Source organism: Limulus polyphemus, unplaced genomic scaffold (genome assembly GCF_000517525.1).
Source record: "Limulus polyphemus unplaced genomic scaffold, Limulus_polyphemus-2.1.2 Scaffold3363, whole genome shotgun sequence".
NCBI classification, from domain to species: domain Eukaryota; kingdom Metazoa; phylum Arthropoda; class Merostomata; order Xiphosura; family Limulidae; genus Limulus; species Limulus polyphemus.
The window spans coordinates 77,334-98,288 of NW_013668973.1; the positions used below are offsets into that span (position 1 = coordinate 77,334).

Below are 20,955 nucleotides of genomic sequence, written 5' to 3' on the forward strand. Positions count from 1 at the left end.
CTGCTCTATATTATAATTCTGATGTTACAACTTTTTCTTGTGCAGTCTGCTATGCCCATAACTGTTATCTTATGCTTGACCATGAATTTAATAATCTATGGTTATTTGTTTTTGAGTAGATTGGTTTTCTTCATGATGAGCGATGAAGAGTGGTTTTCTAGTGAGCTTGCAGTATTGACCACTTTATGGTCATCAACATGAAAGCCTGGCTTGTGAGAGATGGAAATAGCACAAATCAGGGGATCACTTGGCTCGGGTGAAGTATGGTGTGGATTTATCCCACATGATCACTATGGTAGCCAGGAAAGCTGGACCAGGTTACTCTGAAACACTGCTGGCAGATGGTGCTCTTGTGAAGCTATGAATGGCCTAGGAAGCCAATTAGTGATTATATAAGTTGCTCAAGGTAGATACAAATGAATGAACAGACTGCAAAAATTCAATGACTATGAGTTAAAATAATGGAAAAAAAATAGGAACATGGAATGTGTGTGGACTCAGAGACAAATAATATAATTCTGATGTTATGACCTTTTCTTCTGCAGTCTGATATACTCATAACTGTTATTTTATGCTTGACCATGAATTTCACAATCTGTGGTTATTTAATAAAATTAAACTTTTAAAGTACATTAAACATCTTCAACACATGCACAATCAAACTAATAATTGAAACATGTAAACAATGAATTTCTTTTCATGTCTAGATAAAAATGTATTTTGTACTTTTTTCTCGACAACCTGCTTCAGAAAATTGATTGACTAATTATATTTTCTTAAGGACTTATTATTAGCTCTAGAACTACCGATGGGGTATACATGACCTCACTTGTTTTTGAAACAAATTTTTCAAAACTATTTATGCACCAAACTGTTTATGGATCCATGACTTGAGTGATTACAGGGTTCCTGAAAACATAAAAGCCACACAAAAAAATTAAAAAATAATATCAAAATTGCAATTACTTTCATAATTACTGTTTGAGTTTCTGATACATTTTACGTTGAAAATTAGTGACTTCAACCAATTGTTATGACTGGCTCTTTACACCGAGTCTTGTGAAATAAAATGTACGAATATGTAACCACAATAACAAGTGGTTTAAAAATAAGTTGGTAATTTGAGGGTTCAATGCTTTCAGTGTTTAATAAATTCACTAGTCTTTTCAGTATGATTGTTTATTATATATAACTTGTTTAGTTTATTGAACTCATTTTTCTTTCTCTGCATGGTTTCTGCAGTACGTTGATGTTCATCAAAATCAGTGAAATGCTATAGATACCACCTGAATTTAAAAACACTTTATTGTAATGATTCAACAGTTCTCATTAATAAACTCACAATCAATTATTTCTTTCATAAATCTTTAACTTTTTAAACAGTTAGCACAAAATAAAAATTCAAATAAATCACAACTTCAAAATAAACTTCAATTTCCTACTGATTTTATTATCCACAAGAGATAATACCATTTCCTTCCAAAAGTTATTGGAATGATTCTACTTGAGAATTTGGGCTCATAACACAAAGAGATTGTATATTTTCCATTACAAAATAAAGGAGTCACAAGGGATTGGAGAAATTTAACTTTTCCTCTACTGATGTATCAACAACTACTATGTTAGGAATGACAAAGGAAGAAGAAGAAAGCTTACAAACAGGTGCTGATTTGGAAAGTTCATCCTCAGCAGTATTATCACCAAACTTCTGTAAGGAAAGTGTAGACAAGTGTTTACATCGTTTTCTAGCAGTCAAACGTTTTTCAGGCAAGCCAATGTTAGGCATCCTTTTTGTTGTTGGGGTATTTTGTAGTAAAGATGATGACACAGCTAGTTTATCCATGCTATTTACATGGATATTCGATGGAGGAAGAAGTTGAGGTGTTTCTGATGTATCAGAGACTGAAAAAACATTCTTTTTCTTTTCATTTGAATGCATTTCTTGTATTACACTGGATACAATGAAAATTTCAGATGCATTATGAGTGTTCCATTTCTTTTTGGTTAGCTGAGACAAATGTCCACTAGAGGCAATTTTCCAAAAGGATTTTTTCTTCTGTCTCAACTGTGGTACTGAGCAAGACCTTTTCTTCCTAATGATCTGGTGCTTCATGCACCCCTGTTTAATTCTGTTACTCTTCATGATTGTTATTGGCTCATCAGGGGAAGAAAAAACATTAGAAGGGGAGTATTTCTCACCCTTAAAAACTGGACTTAATGGACTTCTGTAGGCATCATTTTGCACTGTGCAAATAAAACAAGCAGAAGTCTCAAGTTTTTTCATGCACCTGGATTCAGTCTTTTGTCCAGTATCAGTAGAAGGAATTCTACAGTTATTAACTGGGGTGGAGGAAATCTGTTCATAACACTTCATGGTAGAAGCTGGTGGACTTACCTGAACAGTCATGTATGTTGGAGAATTCTGCTGATCTGTGTCTAGAGGTAGAGGTTTATGCCTCTGTTGTATGAAAATCTTTGAATGGTTTGAAATAGGAGAGATTTTCTTCTTCAACAGAATAGGGGTTTCATAATCTGAGGTATGTACAACCACATTGTTGTTTATTTCCTCAGAATCCAGCTTTTCAACAGGTGACATGTTCGCTGTTAACAATTAATAGGATTAAGTAAGTGGAATTCAGCATATAAGTTTCTATAGGTCAGTAATATATTGCTTTTTATTACCAGCAAATTTTACTGTTTTAAAAAAAACAAAACATAATTTCAGTGATCTGAATTTTGGGTAGGAGTTAATTTAAGCATTTATGCAAGAAAATTAGTTACCACTGGCTATGATTCCAGTAAAATTAAATATTTTATATGCGAAATGTGAATTAAAGTGCAATATCATATGCTTCTAAAGAGCACTTTGTTAGGCTTGATGGTTTTTTCCAGTGAAAAAATCTTTTTAAACTATGCATATTTCTGTGAAAAGAAAAACAATTTCTAATACAATTAGTATATTTTAATCAAAACATTATAAAAAATAAAACTAATAAACTTGCATGTGAATATTTATATGTATACTGAATCCACAAGACACTAATAAACTTGTAAGTGAATTTACTTAAATTTTAATACTAATTCAATGAACATATCATTTGAATAAATATTTTCTGAGACTAAACTATGGTTTATTTTGATCAAGTAAACCCATCATGAAAGAACATCATTCCTCTTCAGATTAGAAATTAATGTGAATCTTGTACATTTTACAAATCATTTCTTATTTTTAATCTTTGCAACAGTATTTTATGTGCAGAAAATGAATCAAGTTTAAGCCATAACTGAAACATCATTAATTATAATAGCATGACTCAAATTTTGCTAGACTTTCATCATTAGTCTAAAAGGCTAAAGAGAAAGATTTTGCTGTGGATCTCCCACCTCTACCCACTATCACTTCATCTCTTCTCCACCAAGTTCATATCTACAATGATTTCCTTTCTTTTATTTATTAGCCCTTCTTCTGTCAGATAATCAACTATCATCCAAAATTTTTGACCAATAAATGATAAAATAATTTTAGAATTATTTTCATCTGACAATAATTACAGTTACCATTACTTAAAATTTCTCTTGTTCCTTTATCAAAAGCAAAGAGTAATGGGAGTTAGTCAGTTGAGGTGAGAGTAAACACTAATTTTTTCTTTTAATTCATAGCATCATTAGAAATTATTTATAAAACCTCACACAACATTGCCAAATCTATAATTTTTAATTCAAAACACCGATAAATTAATTAAGAGAATAATAACAACTGAATCAAGTTTTTATCATCACATTTAATATTTATTAACAAAGTTTCAAGTTGTTTGATCATAAACAACCTCTCTCTCTAAATTTATTCTTCTTCACTTGCCTGATGACCGAGACAATGTTTCCCTAAGTTTAATAAATTGTATCTGTGGTTTAGATGGTGAATTCTTGATCCACAGATCCAGTTGCATATATCTCAGATACGGTTTCTACTGCTTGATATTGTTGACATCAATCTTGCCATGTCTCTATTGATCCTTTTTTTGAGCTTAATTTCTTTTCTTGTATTTAATGATTCAATTTCAATTTCTAAGGCTCCCTAGTTTGGTTGTGAAATATAGTATGCTTTATATTCTATCTTAGAATGCCTATAAACCCAAGTTTCTTACCATCATGTTCCATTCTTCATCTGGCTGTTGTGCTGCCTCAAGGAGATGGTTTTCTTCCATTTACACAACATGTCTTGCCCATCTTAGATAAGCAATAATGAGAAATACTTCTATACTTGGCATGTTGAAAGTTATCACTTTTCTATATTAAAAATGTTTCCAATAGATACTTACCTCCTCTCACATAAATAGCTATTCTTGTTCAGTGCTGCTCTCTATATACAAAACAAATATGCATGCTACAAGCCTTTTATCTCATTTTCATTGGAATTGACTGATTCCAATGCATCTCTCATGTAACTCATCATGTGTCAACCCTCCACCAATAAGAGTGTGACATACTCTCATATTGCAAATGACTCCCTATCACTTCGAGTTTTGGCAGAAGATGGAAGCATTGGAGGTAAATACCTATCAGAAATACATTTTCAGCATAGGAAAAATTATAACTTCCAATAAAGTACATAACCTCCTCTCACATAAATAGCTAGAAACCCACATTGAAAATGTGGAGGAATCGGTGCAAGGGAAAAAAAGAAGTATGCTTTGAAAGTGTCCAAAGGACACTCCCTAAGAGGAAACAGTCAGATTCTAAGATCTGATGTGGGGGATTGCATCATTTAAAATAATGTGCCCTAGGTGTAGAGTGGCTAGGGTACAAAGGACTGTACACAGCAAGTCAACTTTGTCCAAAACCCATGCTGCTGGGAACCAATATCCACGCTGGGGGTAGGATGAGGACCATACCATCAGTAAGTTGACTACAATCCAAAACCCTGGCCACAGGGAACCAACATCCATGAGGGGGTAGGAAAGAGGATCATGCCATCTTCACCTTAAGTTAATGAGGCTGGAGGGAGTCAAGAACCCTCAGACCCATGAACAGGGCACATGTTAATATAAAAAACTAATAGATTGATCTGGGAACCTAACATCTGGTATCATAAAGATATCTGTGTAATGTAAGCCAATTCTGTAAAGAGTGAAATGGACCAGAACCATCCCAAGCACAGTAACATCCTCAGAATAATAAGCATTGAGGGATAGTGAAAGGGAAAGAACCGTAATAATCTGAAAATAGCTCTACCGTGACCCACAACACATATGGAGGAACAAGAGTATAATTGAGGGAAGAATATAGACATCTATTAGACAGGTGTGAGGTCTTATGTTGATTAGTTCAACTCTAAATCCAAAAACCCAGCCACTGGTAACCGACATCCACGTGAGGGTAGGATGAGGGATCCCAATAGAAGGGGTGAACTACAATTTTTGATGGCTCACTCCCATTTATATTTGTTTCATAATGGAGGATATCATGTCATCTTCACCAGCAGAACACCACCACCCTACTCTCAACTGATGGTTGTGTAATCATTTCTATATTTTATTTGTATTTTGTATTTCATTAACCCATTCAGGAGGATACCTCCAATGTCCACCACCCCAGTGGCTAGGAAATGGAAAGTGGTAAGGACTCCCAAACACTACCAGAAGAAAGGAGGGAAAAACATGGTTGAGAGTCTGCTTTACCCACGTAGTCCATGGGTGAATATGATCTGGTACGGGCACATTTTTTTTTAAATTCCTTCATGAGGATAAACCTACAACTGACCTTGTGGAACACCCCATCTCTACAGTGTGCATTACGTGGCCATGGAAATATAATATTTAAGTTGACATGGCCGTACAATGCGGATTGGATTTATTAAAGAACACCTGGTCAGGCATCACTTGCTACAGAGTGGGATCCAAACATTAAGCAATAATAAGAGGGAAAAAGGGTCCCTGAAAAAGAAAGAATAAGAAAAAATAACTTACTCAGTCAAAGTCTCACTGAATTCTGAAGAATGGCTACAGGTGGAAGATGATAGCCTGAAGAGGATGAAACTGGGATCCAATGCAAATAGTGAGAGACAAACGTATTATGAGTAGTCCACATGCCCAAGTGAAGAAGGACTTCCAAGGGATGATGAAGATGAAACGTCAGTGAAAAGGTAAGGTGTTGAATTGAATGAGAAGATACCCAAAACAAATTACGTGAGGAAGACGATAAAGAATAAGCCAATCAAATAAAGATCCAAACTATTGGCGAAGAGAAAGATCACGAGCAGAGGTCAGCTCCCAAGAAAGAAAGAGGTGGGAATGAGCACTACAAAATGAAGCCATGCAGGTAATATAACAGAAAAGAGCACATACAGACATAAGAAGTCTCTCTGGATCAGGCCGAAAATAAAGGTGGGAAACTCAAGTAAGGGAAAGTGGCTAAACAGAGGAAGTATCCTCACTAACTACTAAAGAGTTAGGGAAGAAAAAAATGATTTAGAGAAAGGAGAAGACATGTAAAAGGATAAAAAGTACATGAAATATCAATGGCAACTAAAGAGACCACTGACGTTTACAGGCAAATAGGAGAAGGAAGGAAGATGTAAGGGAAACAAGGAGCACTGGGAGAATAATTTGAAAGTAAGCAAAGTGAGGCAGTGCAAGACCACATGAATATCCCAATCTGGAAGAGCAGCCCACTGACAATTCCAGAAGGAACACATCAACAGGTAAAGAGTAGGAGAGATAAATACCTGAAGTATCGAGAAAAACGAAAAATGTGGACAGGACTGCCCAAAATCTGAGATCGAGGAGACAGAAGACCCCTGATCCAAAAGTCAAGTGAGGAAATCTGCATAATGAGGAACAATGGGTTGATCAGGGGAAAAAACCCTGGACTCAGAAATCAACAATGGAAAACATTCCATTTGCACTGAGGAACTTCCATGGAGGAAGGGCGAATGAAACAAGCCAGAAAAGAAGCTAACCATTGAGAAAAGCTGGATCTCTTCGCCAATGACCGGAAGAAAACCAGGCATGAAGACAGGAAGGTCTGTAGGAAACACCGGTGACTGAGGGTGACAAAGAAGGGACAGAGTCAGAACTGGAGAAGCCACAGCTGAGACAGCCAGCAAGGAGCTATCAGAAGGACTAAACACGGAGTGTCAAGGGTGATTGAAATTACCCGAAGATGAAGAAGATTGGGAGGATAGACAAATGTGTTAGTCCAATCCTGGCTGAAAACATCAATAGTCATAGTAAGACAACCAAAGCAATTTGTGGTTATGGGATGTAGTGAAAGCTTCAATATGAGAGGTACACCACTGCAGTCAAAGCCACTGGAAAACAAAAGGATTAAGAAATCACTCAATTGGATAGTTTTATTTGGACAGAAAACTGATCCATGACAAGAGCAAAAGCACCCGTAACATAACATGCAATGATAAGAATATCGAACATGTGGGCCCAAAAAGATCCCGATTGAGATGGGTGTTGACAAGATATTGAATTGTTTGCAGTAAGGTCTTCTCCAACTTAATTAACCAGCCCACGATAGTTGCCTCCAGGAACAGCTGATGAGGGTAACGGGTGGACTCCCGTCCAGAATGAGCTAACAGTAGCCAGTCATCCGAAGAAAGATAAAAGTGCAACCCAAGAGCATGTAAGTGATGAACAAATGCTCTTACCACCCTACAAAACATACAGGGTTGAAGCAAGTCCAAAGGGCAGTTCGCGAAACAGATAAACCATCCTGTGGAGAACAAACCAAATAGAGGGGTGCGAGTCACTAGAAATCGGGATATGTAAAGAAGCATTCATGATGTTCATCTTGATCATCTACAAACCTGGAGAGAAAGCCCACTTAAGGGTGAGAAACGAATTCCAGGTAAAATGGGGCAGATTGATAAATAGATTGAGGTGGAACAAACCTATTACAAGCCGCCAGTCTCTGTCTTTTCGTGAGGACAACAAACAGCCTGGAATAAAATGATGGACAAAAATGATGAACAGGTGCAATGGCCTGTTGAGACAGAAATTCTTGTACCATTTTAGACAGACACTGGCTGGTGGCAGGATCTCAAGTCATGGAGAAGGAAAAGGGTACATCCCTCTGATAAAACCTGAAGAACCCATGGAACTGTAGTGAACGCTCACCAAAGGGCAACAAAATCAAACAGATAAGATCCCACTGGACTGGAACCCCACTGGTTAGTCTCTAGACATGTCTGTCTACATTGAATAAAACAACAAAATGACAAACCCCTGGAAGGAGAAACAGGGGATGGTAGATAAGGACAAGAACGGGAAACAGAAATAGGGGCTTGTCATAGCTCCAACTGCAACAAATGTGCAACCAAAGAGGAAAGGGTTGATGCATGGACTACACACATGATTTCAAAGTCTCAGGTACATGATTGAAAACATACCACCAAAGAAAAAGAGCCATATGTAAATCCTTTAAAGAAAGAGGTGGCAAACAAACTCGGGACAAGGTCGCATTGCAACCCAGAAGATCTCAACAACAGTGAAACCACTTGTGTGAATCAAGAGCCGAAGACGACAAACGAGCCAACGTGGAGATAATAAGGAATCATAGGAAAGTGGGGAAATGAATAAAACATCACATACCTGAGAAAAAAATGTCATATTAGGCCTAGCTGATTTTGCAGGTGAGGTAGTGAAAGACATGGAAAAATCTGGTGTAAAAAGGCTATCAAATCTGCATCAGCCCGAACAGGTTCGGCTTGTGCAGGAGGATTAGTGGGGCAAATTCTGGAGGAGGAGGTTGACCCATATAATGATCAATCTCCTGGTAGATAATAGCAGAGAAATTCAACAATGGGTCTCACTCACCTGCAGCCTGTAAAATAGTGCTAGAGGCATGATACCTAAATGGGAGCACGAACCTCAGAAGTCATTGTAGAAATATATAAATCAAACAAAAGTGTTTGATGTAAAATAAGCAAGTGTGAGACAAAAATAATAAAGGCTGGGAAATTAAGTTAAAGTAAAAGATTTCTTCAATGTAAAGAAAAAAAAAGTAATGAAGAAATCCCACTTCGGAAATTAAACTATTAAAATCACAAAAGTGATTCACACAAGGAGCACCAAAATAAGAAACATCTGAACACGATTACTGCCAAACAAGAAGTGATAGTTTCGTAGAATTGAATAGAGGGAGTCACATGAATCATGAGAGTATGTTGCACTCTTACTGGTGGAGGGTTGACACATGATGATGTGCATGAGAGATGCATTGCAATCAGTAAATTCAATGAAGGGGAGATAAAAGGCTAGTGGCATGCATACATTTTTTTTGTATATAAAGGGCAGCACTGAAAGAGAGTAGCTATTTATGTGAGAAGGGGTAATGTACCATATCGGAATACTTCCTTGTTGGATATTTTATGCTATTATGCATCCTTGCTTAATTCTGTCTGTGAAGAGGAAAGGCTCAGATATATTTCCATCTGCTAAAACTCATCCAGACACACCATTGCAAAGATATATGATGCTGATGAGTATCGGAGGGCAGCCAAATTTGCCAGTAGGTGTTACATTCCTATGCATTATCAAAAGCTTTTATGAAGACAGTTAAACTATTAAACAGAGATCCTGGTGTTGTTCAAAGCCTTTTTCTATGATTCTCAAAGTGTCAATATCATGTCCATTGTGCTACCTTGCTTCTGAATCTACTGTCAGGTAACAAATAGTCTGCAACCTACATTAAGTAGTTGAGAATTATCTTTGTGAGGATTTTACTTGTGATGCACCACAATTTCATTTTTCTGTAGTTTTCACAGTTGCTTCAGTTTTTCTACACTTATCGAATGTGATAAGTACATCCTTACAGTCTTTGGCTATCTTCTCTTTATGCCACATTTTCTTAATAAGCTCCAGGTAATTTTCTTCTAGTTTAGGGCCTCCATTTTTTAAACCTTTCCTGGTATGCCACCATTACCAGGGATTTTGCCTGATTTCCTCTTCTTGATTGCTGTGAGTAGTTCTCTTAGCTTTGGTATTTCATATAGGTCATTTCTGATTGATCTCTGTTCCATGTCTTTCAGTCCCACTTCAATAGGTTCCAGAAGTCTTCCTGTCAACACTTAAGAACATGTTGCTTCTCTTTGATCAAGGTATAGCCATGTGCACTTTTCAGTGATCTTGTCTACGTCCATACACAGTCTTTATTGCTTCAAAGAAACGTCTGGAATCCCCTTGGTCCGCATATGATTGGAGTTCATCTTGCAAAGCTTGGCTTGCATTTTGGTTGTAATGGTCTTGATATAGAAATAGCACTATTGGTTTTGTTTTGAAGCATTACTTAATATGCTAGATTCCTTTTATTTAGTCGTTTCTGGATATCATTGTAAGTATATAATTTTGTTGGAAAAAGTTATTGAGAGTAGTTTGAAACTACCACTCATTTACATTCTCTTTCACTACTACTATAAAAGATATATAAGGTATTATTATTTTTGTAAATAAGATGCACTGCAATATTTTTTTATAACTTTGGTTTTCTTGCATGCCAGTTTCCCTAAACTTCAAGGGTTGTTTTTATTTTGGAATTTATTCAAGTAAAGCCTCTTGGAGTATCTGCACAAAACATTTCTTTGTTATACTGCGTAACTAAACAACAACCATAAAAAATAAAGTAAAAAGTAAATGAAAAGAGTATTAGATAAAATATGTGACTAAATAGAATTATTAAGGCCTATGGTCCATAAAAACTAAGAACATAATTAATCAGCAAGTGTCATAATTTGTGCAATGATTAAAGGACTATGAGTAAAAATGTGTCTCAAATAGTGCCATCACTTAATATAATAGCAATGTCACGAAAGTTAATTGTGTGCAATTGTAACTTGAGTGTCACAATCTTCACAGATTAACAGATCATTTTCTTGTAAGAGAAAATTATGTTCAGAAAGCTGTTGTGAGGACAACTTTCTTCCTCTAAGTCCAATCCAATCTAGATGGCAAACAGAGATTGTCAGTTTAATATGGAAAAATTTATTCATACATGCTCACCCCAAGACACCTACAACTGACTCAAAAGCTTTGCCTTCATGATAGGTTGATAAGTTATATAAGGAATTGGCAAAGCATTAAAATGAACAGTTCAATCATAGGAGGAAGCAGTTCAGTGTTGGCATTTGGTCATATAGTTAAAACGTGATACACTCAAAAAACAGCAACTAAGGATCAAGACAGTGTTGACCCAATCTCACAAAGGTTTGGCAGGACTTCTCTGCTAGACAAAATTATAGATAAGAGAAAGTGAGCAAATAATATTAAGAATTTAAGATGTTTGATAAGAATGAGTTAATGTTACAGGTTAAACTTCAGGAGAATATTACTATTTACAAATAAAGGATTTAAAATTTAATTAATAAACTGAGGGCTTGAGCTTGAGAGAAGGAGCTAACTATTATAATATCATATTCTCAGGATGCATGTGCCACTTAAGTGATTGTTTGTCAACTTCCTTGGTTTTAGCTGTGAGATGCTACCTTACCTGACAATGAAGGACACTTGATATGCAATTATAGTCACATCTCTTATGGACAGAACAGTTATTATCACCAGAGAATGAAAAAGAAACAAAGACAGCTAGAACATCATCCACTTAATGACTTTCTTGACCACATGTTATGTCAAAACTGCACATATTCGGAAATAAGTGATACATTGAGAATAAGTATAATATCAATACAAGAAGGTAGAAATTCAAGGTATATTTATGTACCACAGTTTCCTCCCATCCCCAATTCAGACTTGTTCTTAAGCCAACAATTAATTTTAATTATAAAACCATTAACTTTTTCTTGCCCCGATAAATACTTAAATGCAATATAGATGACACCCTTTCATACTATTACAACTGGTAGCCAGTTCTCCAGCATTAGGAGCATGTTTGTATATCAAATTTCATAATTTAATTGAATATAGTAATTATAATTCTATTTCAACAATATTTTACTTGAAAATACCTAAGAATTGATGTTTTGTAACTTTGTAAAATTTATCTAATTTGCAAAAACTATTTTCAAAAGTGTTTGCACTTTAATCTCAGTGCAGTTCGAACATGTATCACTTGTAACCAAGGCTCTTACAGATTTAAAAAAAAAACATTTCTGCCCATCCCAAAGAAAATATATATATTTACCCAGATCCTGTTACACCTTATGAATATACTTATTCAAAGTTATTTTTCACAACTTTTAGTTTACTCCGACAACTATTTTCTAGAAAGATTTGTTGAGAGGTTTTTGCAATAGTACAGCAAATGGATTGGACAATAATTAATAAATCTTAGCTTTGATATATACGGAAACATCTGTTAGCCGAGTTCTTGCACAGATCTTAAAAGATAATGTTTATAAATGGAAACATTGGCTCATGTAGATATGTTGATCTTGAAAGCTTTAATGATATCATGTATAACAGATTGACAGAGTCATCATGGGTTCTCCTCTTGGACCTGCCCAAGCCAATATGTTTGTTGGTTCCATGAAAAAGAATTATTTAACAAAGTTACCGGACCTGCTGTTTACTTCCGCTATGTAGACGAGACATTTGCCATTTTTAAAACTGAGCAGGAACGTGAGCGTTTCTTACAAGACATAAACTCGTTGCACTCGGCTCTCAAATTTACTTTCGAAAAGGAACAACTTAACTCTTTACCGTTCCTAGACATTTTAGTTGAAAAAGATGACTTTCGTTTTCTCACCAGTATATACATAAAACCTACTTTTACAGAACAATATATGCAATGGGATTCTTTCAGTCCCAAAAGTTGCAAAACAAACCTTATTGCTGTTTTAGTCCATCAGGCTCTAGTTAATTGTTCAAAATCTAAACTAGATTTCGAATTGAAGACAATTAGAACTATTTACTAGAAAATGGGTATCCAAAAAACGTCATCAATCAAATTACTTCAAGGAAAATTGCGAGCTTCTCAACTGATCCAAAATTTTGTCTTAACAAGTGTCCTGTTTACCTAAACTACCATGGATTGGCAAAATTTCAACAAAGTTTGAAAACAATTGAAAACGGCCATTACTAAGTATTTTCCTGTAGTGAACCCCTACTGTGCATATTCCTCACATAAGTTGTTCCCTGCAACACACAAAGATGTGATACCTATCAAACAGAAAAGTATGGTTATTTATGAATTCTCATGCTACTGTGAATGTCAGTAAGTAGGTCACACTTCACAAAGACTGCAGGATAGAATTAAACAACATGTACCCACATCCATAAGAACTAAGAGTGTGAAAGTAAAAAATTTACCATGTTGCTCCTGTAAAACAAAAGTTCTACCACCTAAATGTGAATCAGCGATTGTCCAGCATTTACAAGTGAACCCGAATTGTGCTGACAACTACACGAATAGCATGTTTGAAATTATTGCAAATGGTCAGTCGATCTTTCATCTCTCTATTTTGGAAACCACCTTTATTAAAACACATAAACCCGTCCTTTGCCACTAAAAAGAATTCCTATACAATCTACACATCCATCAGTAAGTCTGTGACATTTCCTGATTGGCTAAAGGACACACCAATCAGTGATTGCCTTACCGGCCTACATTGATCTGACTCATTTTATAACCTGTACTAATTCCTATAGATCATTTTCCAGACGGTTCTGCAATGCTTAGTGTCTGGCAAAAAACTTCTGCAGATATGTCTTTTGCAACATCTCAACCAACAATTGGTCCAGTTATCAATGCTATTTTCAAGTTTTGAACAACTCGACTTTCAAGATCTATGTATCTACATGTGCCGATGTTTCCATTTATGAACGTTATATTTTAAGATCTATGCAAGAACTCAGCTAACAGGTGTTTCCATATATCAAAGCTATCTTCAAGTTTTGTACAACGAAAAACTTTTCAAATCTTAGCTTCGAAACAAGACAGAACCAATGGCTAAACATGATTGGATATAAAACATTCTTTTCTATCAACATTATTGTAAAGTAAATATTTTTGGAAAAGCTGTAATATACGATTTCTGAAAAAGTGAGTAGAGGAAGCTCTCATAATGGCGAACAAAGGACCTAATGTAAAGTTTAATGATGAACAATAAAACAATGGCAACAACAACAACAAACATTTGAGACATATGTGTACAGTAACAAACAATCAATTAATTCTAGAGTGTTTCAGAATGTACATATTCCATCTCCAGCAAGCTATATTGAACAAGGTAAAATATTAGGTTCAAAAAATTTCTAAAGAATGTAAAATCAGAAAACAGGGTAAAGGAAGAGTTGGAGATAATGGTTGTGACCCTGTGCCTACTGAGTCATCCAGAAGAGGTTGTTTATTTAGGGTTTTTTTTCTTGGGTGATTGAACATACATAGGAAATAATAAGAAATTTGGTGGCCAATGATCTTATCCCCCACATAGTCTTACAAGGGGATGTACTACACTGTGAAAGGCTTAACATGCTGAAGACAGTGCAGCAGTACCAGGGTTTCATAAGCACTGTACCCTAAAACCATCACCAGACATAAATGGGAGAGATCAGAGGGCAGACATTTCACATGACAGAAGAGTGAAAATTAAGAATTTTGTTATATATTTCCTTTAGAAATTAAAGTTAGATAACATTAAAAGTTGAATTTTATCAACTACATGTTAATGTTAAGTTTATTGACATACACTGATAATAAAGTTGTTTAATAAATTTCAAATGTAACTCAATAAAAAAAATCCTTAACATGCACTACAAGGTCTGTTGAATTAATAGAGCCTGTATGCATAGTGTTAACATAAAACAAACAATAAAAAGAAAGTACCAAAGTTATTTTACAGTTTAAAGTTTTTGATATATTTAAGTCTATAATCTTACAATGAAATAAAGGTGAGCAGAAATTAGTAAGTTTGTTTTGTAGTTAACACTAAAATGAGTTACACAGAGAAATGATTTTACAAAGAAGCACTTTATGCAAATTCATAAAAAAAAACAGTAGCAACACATCAGCATAATAATGCACAAATTATTACAGAGTTAATAAAATTTAAAAACCCAACTAATTTCAACAGGTCAAGCTTGTCATTTTCAAGGGATGAAGTAAAACTATTATACTCTGTTTCTTTAGTGATTTGTGCATTATTAGGCTTATGCATTATCATTGTTTAAATGAAATTACAGTTATGTTCAGTGACAAAATAGAAGTAACAATAATGTTTATTTACCATGTAGAAGATAGGTATATTCAGTTTGCTTCTGAATAGGAATTTCTTCGTAGTGGTGTTGAATGTTACATGTATCACAGGATGAGGTACTGTTTCTTGGTCCCTTGGGCAGAAGAAGAAACAAGTAAGCTGATATTTGTATATAATTTTAATCAAAACCCTTTACATCTATTTATACTTAATTTTATTGTTTTATTGAGCTCTGAACCATGACTAACTAATAATCCCACCACACAAGTTGTAAACCACTTGGCAAAAGAAAAGTACAACTCAAGTTACCATATTGAATGACAAAACACACAACTTTATTTAACCTAACAAGTTTCTAATTTTTATATTTTAGTTACTTTTTAATAATAAATAAATAATACACATGAAAAACAGGAAATATAGTACTTACCTGGGTCTTCTTTTTTATTGTTGACTGTTGATGAAACTTAAGACTATTTTTTATACTAACAGTACTACTACGATAAATAGTTGTTTTATTTAATTAGATAATGCACTTAAGAATATAAAATAACATACAATAAAACAAACAATGTCCTGTAACTGTCATAATTTTTCTGGCTTTCTAACTATGTGATAAAAACTTTAAAAATTCAGCAAAGCTTGTTGACGTGATTTGTGTTAGAAAAATTTCAAACTGAATGAAGAAATAGACAATGACCTCTACAGAAAAACGACATAATATAATATGTCATTTGATAGAGTAAAACTTTGACTTTCTATTGAGTATAAATAATACAGTATAAAACATACGAGAGAAATATTAGCAATTTGTGCAAAAGGATGTGGCAGGTTGGTGTAGCAAATGGGTCCGATTTCCTAGTTTATGGCTCTATAAACAAATAGGATTGAAGGGTATAAAAATTATGCTTTGGCTGAGTAATATCTATATCATAATGAGTAATTTATGTTAAATTCAGTACTTCTCAGAGGGGTGGTAAATAAATTAGAGAAGAAGGAAGATCTAGCAGAGCAAATGTCACAATTCTCATATTAAAGGAGATTGAGGATTTTACTTTAAACATTTCCTTATAAAATTAAGAACTTACAACTGATATACTATTAAAATTTGGTTTATTAATTATGTCTGATGTCAAGTTTATTTGTATTCCATGATAATATACTAGTTTAATTAGAAAGTCATGACAGTGTACTTTGACCTGCCTGTGGCAAGAGGGTAAACAGATATAAACAGTCAAAGAAACGAATGCTAGCCATGGGTGGTGAATATGAAAAGCAAAGGCCCATACAATAACAACAAATACAAGGGGGACCAACTCACAGGGAAAGAGAAAAACAAGGAATGGGAAGATGAAAAAAAAGAGATGGACAAGAAAGAGAAAACAGTGAAGATGGCCCAGTAAACATATTGGAAAGTGCTTGACATACTGACCACAATCGACTGCAGATCAGGTGAAAATGACCATAGATGGGGTTAGAGCTTATGATGACCACTTAATCTAAATTACAGTGATACCTAGAGAACAAAGGTCAAAATTCTTTTATTAAAATATTTCTTATACAATTAAGAACTTATAACTTATAATAATATTAAAAATTAATTTATTGACATGAGTGTCATGAGCAAGAGGTACTCTTTTTGAGGTGTTTTAGTGACTGTAAAAAAAAGCATTACATAAAGAATAGAGGAGTACTGTATTCGATAGAATAGAAAATGAAAAGTCAGAATCAGTTTTTTATTTAAAATTCGATAAACTTGTGAGAAAATATGGCCATCAACATCTTTCATACATTACAGTACTTAAATCCAGTTAAGCAATATGAATGAGATGAAATGCTATCAATATGAATTCTAATGCAATATAGCTTACAAATGTAAACTTCTGTTGTATTCATTGCCTTCTTTTGTTTTGATTTCACTTGTGATATAAGTTGTTTTACCTTTTTATCACTTGGGTAATTCACATTGTTGCTATCTTGAGTATGTACTTCCTTGAATCTTGCTAATCCCATCATCTGGATAATCTGGAAGTTGGCCTCATGTACAAGATGCTTGATTATAGCTGCAAACAGATTCTGAATGTCTCTTGGGGCAATAGTAAGAGTGCCATGGTTTTAGAACTTTGCTGTCAAAGTAGTGATATGCTGCAGCACTTCTGTTTCAGATGGAAGGTCAAGTCTATCTGGAGACTCAGCACAATGTCTCTCAAACATTCACCCAGGCCCTACTTTGTTTCTTTTATTTTCAACACCTTCCAAAAATATAGCCTCAATTTTTGTCTTGAAAGATTCAATATATTTTTTTCTATACATTTCTCCATGTCTTAGGCATTGCATCAAACCAGCATTAAACTGTTCAGGCACAAAATCATCCATATTATCCTCATTTAGTGCAGCAAACACAATTGATTGTAGAGCTCCCAAATTCCTGATTACTTGAAGGATCATGCTTGGTATCAATAAAATCAATACAACCAGTATTAACCAACTCTACTGCATACTTAAGGCCAATTGTTTTTTGTTTTTACTGAAAGAAAGTGCTGTTTACAAACTTGACAGACAGTTTCATCCTCTACATCATTATTTTAAAAAGTTTTGAGATATCATCTATTCTATCTTATTCATTACCTGCTTTCTGCTTGTCATTATTTACACACTAGCAGTATTCAAATCTTGTGAAATTTGGTGTATGAAAAGAGCTACAGGAAGTCAATGATCAACAAAAGCGAACTCTATCTTCATGATTTGAAGTAAATTCATCATCATATACCTCATCAACCACTGTCTCTTCATTTTAATCTTGTACAATGACATCTCCTTTTTCTTCTGCATTTTCTTCATTGTCTGAAGAATATTTACCTCTTTCCACATTTTCAACAGCTCCAAAAAGACCAGGAATATTTCCATTAATACTACTATGTTCCACAACCATAAACTAATGTTTCAAGTCTCTTATATCAATCCTGACATAGTCACAACCTAAATATGCAAAAACATGAAGCTCATTGTCAACAACTTTTGCTTCATTAAAATGTTTAAGACAGCTAAAAAGAGAAAATGCATCTTTATATGATCTTGCCAGGGCATCAACAACATCACGCTGTATCATACAAAGGAAAACTTTAGTGCTTTTCAAACCACCATCATTCTGTAACGCATGAAATAGTTCCTTTGGGGAGATTTCGTTGTACGCCATATTCACAAAAGCTTTAACTGCATTAATTGCTAATGCAAAATGCCCATTGATGCATCCTGGGTCTCAGTTTGCACAAAATATTTCAATTGAACATTATGCTTTGCACAAATTAACCCTATTGCCCTCGGTATCCTTTACTGTGCATGACACAAGGTTTTAGTATCTTACATTCAAAATTTTATTATACTACTTTTTGTTTATGTTATACCAATTAGAATAGCATAATATCTTAGCTAATAATCCATATCTTAATAGTATACAAGTTTTAAGTTCTTAATTCTACAAGGAAATATTTAAAAAATCTTGAATTTTCCCCAGTGTGAGAAATGTGACATATTTTCTATAAACATCCCCTTTTCTCTATTTTATTCACCACCCCTGCTATAAGTATGAAATTAAACGTAAATTACTCTCTATAAAATCTTTATTGCTAAGACAAATCATAGTTCTTATAGTCTTCAATTTTGTTTGGTTACAGAGCTATCAAATAGAAAATCAGACCCCTCCTGCCACACCCACCTGTCACATTCTCTCTGATAGTTTCATTATATATTACCTATAACTAATAGAATGTCAAGGTTTTCATCTATCAAATTACGTATTGTATAACATTGTGTTCTGTAAAGAATATTGTTAATTTCACTCACAGTACAAGATTCGTTCCAACGGGAAAGTTAATGACTAGCTTGGATGAATTTGTAATGGCTCTTGTTACAGTTAGAAAACCAGGAAAATTTTGAGAGTTAAGGGAATTTGTCTACTTTTTGCATGTTATTAGTCTATATTCTCTGGTGCATCATTGAATTAAATAAAAATTATTAAATGCATTACTATAAAAAATTAGGCTTAACTCTCTTTGAAACACAACAGCAAGAAAAAATAAGATTAATTAAGTACTTTATTTCTTGTTTTTCATATTTATTCTGTATTTATTATTGTAAAGAAACTAAAAATATGGATCTTTTTAAGTAACTTAAGACTAGATTAGGTAAAATAAATAATAATAATAATATCATTAAAATGGTTCACAAGGCACTCACACGAGCAGCTCGTGGGTAATGTAATTCGATAGTGTAACGTGAGCTGCACGTTCCCTGAGTTATTTACAACTTATAACTGCGTGGATAATAGTTAGACATGGTTCATAAGGCAATAAAACAATAAAATTTAATTATAATGTATAATGTTGAGAACTTAGAGCTACTTAGAATAAACGAATGTAGTTTCATGTTACAATTTGAAGTCATTCTAGAAAGAAAAAAGTTAGTTTATTTCGATTTTTTTTTTGGTGGTTACGAAGTCGGTCGATTTGACCAATCCAATTCTGAGATAGGATAGAGAAAATAATAAATAAACAATACAGTTTTACTGAAAAAAAAACGTTGGAAATACATTTAGGAGGTTTTAGGGAATACACAAAGGAAATTTGAGATTTTTGTGATGAGGAAAAGGATTTTTAATTTCAACATGAAAATTACTTTGCACACAGACTATTGAAAATAAATATTCAATATATTCATAGACAAATCTATATTTTATCTTATTAAAAATACTTCACTTTTTGTATGTGAAAGACTTGTAATATTAACTGAATGACTGCCAAATTTCGTGAAGATATACCCACTACATTGAGAGTTATAAGTATTAAATCTATAAAGACTTTAAACAAGTACAAAAAGGTCACGTGGTCGGTCAAATTGACTGAGCCCATATTGAAAGTGTTAAAAGCATACTTGATAATAGCATTCCATTCTGGTAACATTTTGCATTGTCTGATTGAACATACATTTTTGTAATAAGAGGCAAGTCATGTTTCATCTGCACCATAATACCTGCATAAATCAAAAGAACTGCAAACCAGTTCTGCTTTGAATCCCTGGATGATATGTGATCATAATAGTTGATCGAATATCTAGAAACATCATCTCCATATTCATTATCATCCCCATCATTTGTACATCTTTGTTCACTTTTAGTGTATACCATGACATTCCTTTCTTTCCATAGTGTTCAAGTGTCTTCTCTCGAAACTATAGTGGTTCACATTTCACCTTGTAGTCCATTACTACCAAGGCCTCATCTGCTTGAAGGGTTTCATGTATTTGAGCAAAATGATCCCGCTGGTTTTTACTCTCCCTCGATGGCTCATGTACAACTTGAACTTCAATCTGCAGTTGTCTACAAGAGAATGGTGATACAAACTCAATTTATTTTTCAAAAAATGGAAAATTTGGAATGGGATTTGACAACGATCACAAAATCCATGAGAATTCACACTGGAATTGCTACTCAAACTGTAATCAGTATCATAACTTATGCAATTGTCTATGCCAATATGCAGGTCAAACTCATATTTGAGAAAGTGCTCAATCACTTCCAGAGATTTTATTGCAATTTCTTTTACCTTTTGATTGTGAATGGTATCAACTATTCATCAGAAAAGCTCCACATTATTATAGAGAAGAATCCCAGAAGTATAATCCATGCCCTTTCTAGCCTTAAGACAACTGATTAATTTTGCAAATGACTCATATGAAATTTTATCAGCCACAGCACAGTCTTTAGATAAGCCCTATATATATATATATATATATATATACAC

General features: G+C 34.1%; 1 protein-coding gene across 1 annotated transcript in view; it reads right to left on the minus strand.

The window, feature by feature from the left end:
* Positions 1-1,314: 1,314 nt before the first annotated feature.
* Positions 1,315-20,955, minus strand: part of LOC111088226 — a 37,415-nt gene continuing 17,774 nt past the window's right edge. Inside the window, exons 7-8 of the mRNA XM_022397678.1 lie at positions 15,188-15,290; positions 1,315-2,601 (exon numbers count right to left, since the gene is read on the minus strand). Of these exons, the coding sequence (XP_022253386.1) occupies positions 1,565-2,601; positions 15,188-15,290 (1,140 nt within the window). The 3' untranslated portion in view covers positions 1,315-1,564. The remainder of the gene's footprint in view (positions 2,602-15,187; positions 15,291-20,955) is intronic.